This window comes from Polistes fuscatus, unplaced genomic scaffold (genome assembly GCF_010416935.1).
Source record: "Polistes fuscatus isolate 324 unplaced genomic scaffold, CU_Pfus_HIC Scaffold28, whole genome shotgun sequence".
Classification (NCBI taxonomy): Eukaryota; Metazoa; Arthropoda; class Insecta; order Hymenoptera; family Vespidae; genus Polistes; species Polistes fuscatus.
Genome location: NW_025113105.1, coordinates 688,619 through 695,714, shown reverse-complemented (window position 1 = coordinate 695,714; position 7,096 = coordinate 688,619). Strand labels below are relative to the sequence as shown.

Sequence of the window (7,096 nt, the reverse complement as noted above, 5' to 3'; positions counted from 1 at the left end):
CTCTGTCTGTCAACGGTAACGCCACGAAATCGATACTTCTAAAACTTTAATCGTTCTACGTGTGTGGATGCATCCTCCTCGAGCACAGTTCGATGTCAAAATATTCCTACACCTTTTCTATGTGTCTGTGTGTGTGTGTGTTTCTTCTTTTCTTTTCTTTTTCTTTTCTTTTATTTGCAGTTATAGATGCTGCTTTTTGTTAATAAATCTAAAGGTATGATACATAAGGCAAGAGATTCAACTCAACGAGAATCCTGAACGTTTGTTCATATACTAATACACGTTTTATTACTCTCGATTTGTTTTGTTCTTTCTTTCTTTTAGGATTAGAAACTCATCATCCTACTCTTAGTTAGGCGAATCATCCTACACCTTTTCTATGTGTGTGTGTGTGTTTTTTCTTTTCTTTTCTTTTTCTTTTCTTTTATTTGCAGTTATAGATGTCTGCTTTTTGTTAATAAATCTAAAGGTATGATACATGAGGCAAAAGATTCAACTCAACGAGAATCCTAAACGTTTGCTATTACGTTCATATACTAATACACGTTTTATTATTACTCTCGATTTGTTTATTTCTTTTTTTCTTGTTTTTTTGTTCTTTCTTTCTTTTAGGTTAGAAACTCATCATCCTACTCTTAGTTAGACGAATCAATCAAAAAATTAATCGAGAAGATGATATATTCACGATTATTGAAATATATTTCGTTATCGTGATTAGCAATGAATAATAATAGCTAAGCTAAGATCTCGTTATTTCGTTGTAAAAAGAAGGGGGGAATATGACGATGAAATTGGAGGGGTAGGATAAAGGGGGAAGGTGATTCGAGAATGTTGGTAGAAGAGAAAGAAGAAGAAGATGAAGAAGGAGAAGAAGAAGAAGAAGAAAGGAGGGGTTGGAATCTCTAAGAGGAATTTCTTTATCGTTGGTAGGAAGAAGCCAGCCCCTACTCTCTCTCGTAAGTTCAGAAATGCCTTCCTCGTTAGTCTCAATTTTCTTGGCGGATAACATAGGCGACACTTCACGTCGGGGCAATGGGTGTATGTATGTACACTCGCGGAGAAGCCGCGTTAATGATAACCGAGGATATACACACGATGAATAACATCGTAATAACGAGAGACCGCCGTTGTTCAAGCTCCGAACCTTAATTTTCCTGCCTAATGTTCGGATTAATTTTCCGTTCGCTTCTTTTCTTTTCTTTTTTCTTTTTTCTTTTTACGCTCGAGCATTTGTTCATTTTCATTTTCCATCTCTCTCTCTCTCTATATCTTTCTTTCTTTCTCTTATATGCACACATACTTACTTTTTCTTACGCGAGATAATTTTTTCCATCAAATTGAATATTAATTCTTAATAGCATTTATATTGAAAATGAATTTTATTATAAATAATTTCATCATATACCACCAAGGAGATAAGTGCGTGCTTGCGTTTGTAACGTAAAAATACAATATAATGTCCATGAAAATATATATATAAATATATGTGTGTGTGTATATGTGTGACTTTTTAAACGAGTTTTTGAAAAGGTACATCGCATACTCGGGCAAGTATACTCGAGCTATGACTGCGGTGGTGGGTGCTCCTGGCCCGAGCAAAATCTCAGCCCGTAGGAATGACAATAGACTGTCAGATAATGAATCCCCACTGTCACCCTTTCCCCTACCTCACCGCTCCACCACCCTCGTCACTCCATGTCCTAAAACCTACCCTCGATCCCGTTCTATCTATCTCTCTCTCTTCCCCTTTCCTTCCTCCCCATTTCACCCTTTCCTCTCTCTCTTGCACGGTTTACATCACTACCTTCCATCTCCCTCTTCTCTCTCTCTCTCTCTCTTTCTCTCTTTCTTTTACCTACCAGCGATAGCTTCGAAAGAGACGCGCTACTTTCCGAGGAACAAACTTGAATTGCGTGATCTTACCGAGAATCGATCCACGAAACCCTAACGTCAACTAAATTTTCGTACGAGTTTTTTCTTTTTTTATCCTTTTTTTAATATGTACATACACGTTTAATATATGCATATACGCAATTTACTCGAATATAAACATTAAATATTTCTACGCATTTGATTCTTACTCGTGAATTTAATGTCGGATTCATACTTTTTGTTTTTTCTTATAAAGATCGTTTAAAACTTAAATCATTCAATTGTCAATTATATGAAACTCTTATTGATTTGAAGAAATATATTAACCCTTTGCACTCGAGGCCTTTTCAGCAACTCGAGACGATTTCGGCCAAATTAAGTAGACATTTTACAGGTACTTTAAAAACATTTATAAACAAACAAGCGTATAGAAATGATAAAATATCATCAGTTTATTCATTTATATGTCGAAAAGAAACAAACTTTGATAAATACTACACTCTGTAATTAGTTTTGGTTGTAGTTGACACTTGAAATCGGCCGGGCGCCGTATCGGCGCCGCTCGAGTGCAAAGGGTTAATTATATAATTTTAATATAAATATATTAATAATATATTAATTTATTAATTAATAATAATTAATTAATAAATGTTAACTTTATCGGACACAATCCAATATGTTTATTCAAAACAAATTTACGAATTATTATTATTATTATTATCATTATTATTATTATATAAATGAAAAGAAAGGAAAAAGAGTAAAAAAAGGACGAAGTATCGCCCTTATGAGTTCACAATATGCGAAGGGTGCGAGAACAAGCTTAATCTCCGTGGTACTTTATATCTCTCGCTAACCGCATCCCCCCTCGTTCTTTTCACCCTCGGCTCTTGTAGCAAACAGGACTATGACCGAGTAGGCGAGGCGTCCACTTAGCGCTAATGCTCCTTTTATTGGTCAAGATTTCAACCGAAAGCCTGAATAGATGACTGCTTTCCTCTCCTCTCCTCTCCTCTCCTCTCCTCTCCTCACCACCCTCAGCACGATCCTCTCTCTTCTTCAACTTGCTTTCCGGTGAAAATTAAACGCACCCCCCTCGATTGATTACTCCTTCTTCTTATTCTACTTTTTATTATTATAATAATCACGATCTTTTTTTATTTTTCAAATAAAAATGTCAATTCATTTTTTTCCAAACAATACATTTCTATATTATTCCTACTTTTTTTTCGTTCTCTATATTTTATTTCTACTTTATATTTCTTATAAATCTCCGCGTAATTTCTAATACCGATAGAAGAGGGGAGGAGGAGGAGGAGGAGGATGGGAGGGGAAAAAAAAATAGGACAATATTAAAATAACTTTTACGAAGGACTTTGCAACAAAAAGAATTGCAAATGCAAAGTGCGATATTATATTGAACTGCACGTCCGAGAAGCCGTCTAGAACGAAGTAGAGAAAAATTCATATGCAAAAGCAACTAGAGAGAGAGAGAGAGAGAGAGAAGTGGAAGCGAGGAAAAAAATTTCTATAAAAATGCGCGTCTGCATGCGTAATCCGGATCAGGCTTAGCATCGTGCGAATGGACGAACACCGCCGATGGAAATGGTTGTGAAAAGACGAAGAATGGACATAGGAAGATATCGATAGTCAAAAGGGACATCCTTTATAAAATGACTACTTGCCGGATTTTCAATGGGATTTGTCGGATTTACGTGTGTACGACGTATGCGTGTGTACGTTGTGTGCTTAATTTTTTTCGTTAAAAGTAAAATTCGACTAATACGTTAAACTTAGTTTTTGTTATTACAATTAACGAAATAAATCAAAAAAAAAAAAGTCATTCGAATATTCTTATTTTTAAATGATCACACGTTGTCTGCGTTTGATATTTCATTACAAGTTTATTCGTTTGGAACGGATTTTTAAAATCGGTTGCGCCATTCCTTCTCTTTCTTTTTTTTTTTTTTTTAACATTAATTTTCATCATCTGTTCACTCATCTACACATTTAATCGATCGTTTATATATAAAACTAAACATATTGTTTTTTTTTTAATTATTTTATTATTATAATTATTATTATTATTATTATTATTATTATTATATATACTTTTTTTTTGTTTTTTTGTTATATGTTATTTTATAAATGCAAAACATTTTTGATATCTCTACGCGAATTATTAAAAGAGGACTCTGTTTTCACTGAATAATAATTTTTCGCAAATCGACAATTAAACATAATGTTAAAATTTTAATGACTTAGTATTAATTATATTTTTTTGCAATTTAACATCAAATTTTTAAACGAAGGCCATTAAGAAATATGAATTATTTATCGAACATATTTATTACAAAATACTTTTAAGTGTGATATATATATATATATATTTTGTTATCGTTTTTTCTTTTAATAAGCGGCATATTTCGGTATACAATTTGGAAGATAAAAGCTATTATACACGCAATCAATCTCTTATTATGGAAGAACAAGTTTTGAAAGTTTCGTTTAGAAAAATGTGTCGGATTATAAACTCGTAACGAATGTTTTTAGATTTTCGAATATTGTTTCACTTATAATAAATCAAAAAAGGAAAACTCTTATATAATTATATTAATAACTTTCACGAGAATTATCTTGTATAGAAATGTAAAAAATTAATTACAAAAAAGTGTTGTTTTATACATATTATAAGCATAGAAGCATTTTTTTCGTTTCTTTTTCTTTTTGTTTTGTTGTTCAATTTTTGTTATCATCGACAATGGTTCCATCACATGTCTACAAAAATAAGGTACATTCATCGACTTTTGCTTTTAACGTGTCACATACAAAACGTACTCTTACGAGATCATATCGTTTGTTTTCTTTGTTTTTTCTTGTTTTGTTATTTCTTTCGAGAAGCTGTTCAAATAATTATTTTCATAAGTGAAAAATTTAACATCACAAGATCATAGTGATAGCTTGAGAGATTACTGTTACTACAGTTTAGGCATTCTCGCTAGCCAGTCTCTTTTTGTTCTGAAAAATAAAGAACAATGTAATTTTTCCATTTTCAATTGATGAATTAGACAAAATTATTAATTAAATATTCTTCTTACACTTTGTTTGGACGATTTAACATCTACGCTGGACGTACGGGTTTTGGATCTTTCTTGTTCTAGTTGCGCATGCAAGGATGCTACTTCCGAAGTTAACTCGTCGCGAATCTCTTGTAACTTCGCAACTTCTGCTAACACAGACGCCTTATCCTTCACTGCAAATGATCAAATAAATCAATGTTAGTTATTTCATTGTAAAATAGTTTACAGAAATATATAATACAATCAAACTTACTTTCTCCGTGCGAAAGAATTTGATAAAGTTTCGTGTTTCTTTCTTTAACTTGCGTTAGTTCTTCCTTAAGGGTATCAACCTCTTGTCTAAGTTGATTAATTATTTTATCTCTATTTTCGACTTCCACTCTTAACTGCGCCGATGTAATATCATCGTCTATTTTGTTTAATCTTGCTTTTAATATGTCTTTCTCTTTTCCTTTGATAATTTCTTCTTTAGCCTCTTTGTCAACCCTTTCGAAGAATTCAGCATCCAATTCTGCAGCAATGATTAATTCCATGACCTGCTTCGCTCAAACCACATTGATCACATTTTACCTAAGACAATTGTACCCTACGTAAAGTATTTTACCTTTGGATTTGTTTTCTTCCGGTTCGGTTGTTACAACTGGAACTTGCGTGTTGTTCGTTCTCATGTTGTTGAATTCCTCCAATGACATGGTCGCCTTCTTCGTCCTTTTACCACCTTTCTTACATTGATCCTGTTCCTTCTCAGTTTTAGCCGCATTTACTAATTGTTCTTCGTAATCTAATTTTGATAACAAGATGGCTTGATGCAGATCTTGCTCAAATGTTTCCTCGACAGCCTTAAGGAAATCACAATTGGACGTGATAACACACAAGACTTATAAATACACGACTACTGAAACAAAATCTTTGATTCAATGTTACAACTTAATGGATGGTGCTTTTTTACTAAGAAATGTTTTTTAACAATGTATAATTAACACCTTTTCCAACGAAGTTCCATTAACGCATACAATAGTTGAACTAACTATTGCATCGCAGTTGCATTAGAATTGGATTAGAAGCAGAGATTTATGTCGAGACTATTTCAAATTAATTTTAAATAACATACATATACATGTGTTTCTACTCTCATTACCATAGAATCTTTTTGCTTCCACTGCTCCCATTGTTGTTCCTCGTTAGTGGACTTTTTCTTTTTTCCCTGGAAAAAGAAAGGTTATAAAATTTAAATAGAAAATTATAACAAACATTAACAACAACAAAAAACTGCGCTTATATAAATTTCATCTCAACTACGTTGATCATAAATGTCGCGTAACTGTAAAAATGACGCGTACAAAAAAAAAAAGAAAATTAAAACAACAAAGCCATAATTCGACTAATGGATCAGAAAATAAGTTCATAATAAAAATAAAAACAAGGATTTGAACAGGTGACTTCTTACCTTGCTTTGCTTTTTCTTGTCATCTTTCTTCGGCTGTTGTTGTTGTTGTTGATGATGTTGTTGTTGATGATGGTGTTGTTGCTTCGACTTGTCACCTTTGCCCTTTTGATTAGTTTTACCTGTCGACGTATTCTTCTGTGGCTTCTTTGGTTTATAATCGTCATCTTCAATACTGAGAACCGCAAATCGCGACGGCACAGCGGTCGCCATTTTTATAATTTACGAATTCACGCAGTCAAACGAGAGAATGGATCAAAAGAGGAAAAAAGAAAGACAGAGATAGAGAGAAAAATAAAAATATATATATATATATAACTTCCGGTATCTTATAAATTATAATTACGGTACTTATTAAATTAATCTAATATCTATTATCACGCACACAAATGTATTTGAATAATCCTTTAATCGTTATTAAAACACAATTCGTTCAACGTTCAATTATATTTATCGGCTAACGATCGAGAAAAAAAAAGCAACGTTCGATCGCAACGTACGACTACGCGAACCGGAAGCCGGCAGTAATGTCGACGTAATAAATCTAGCGCCTCTAGTGGTACAAACATCGAACTAATTATTTACCCGCCCGGCGACACAGTACTGACAACTGTTTAATAATTAATATTTAATCTTATTTATCAATTTTTTAGTTTAATTATTATTTTTCTTTTTTTTTTTCCTTAATGTATTTTATTTA

At 32.8% G+C, this 7,096-nt stretch overlaps 1 protein-coding gene across 1 annotated transcript; it reads right to left on the bottom strand.

The window, feature by feature from the left end:
* Positions 1-4,607: 4,607 nt before the first annotated feature.
* On the bottom strand, positions 4,608-6,923 carry LOC122519040 (G kinase-anchoring protein 1-like). Its single transcript, XM_043638203.1, has 6 exons — positions 6,400-6,923; positions 6,091-6,156; positions 5,557-5,791; positions 5,206-5,463; positions 4,971-5,125; positions 4,608-4,890 (listed from the first exon to the last, which is right to left on the bottom strand). The coding sequence occupies exons 1-6, from the start codon at positions 6,607-6,609 to the stop codon at positions 4,858-4,860; spliced, it is 957 nt and encodes a 318-aa protein (XP_043494138.1). The 5' UTR covers positions 6,610-6,923; the 3' UTR covers positions 4,608-4,857.
* Positions 6,924-7,096: the final 173 nt, after the last annotated feature.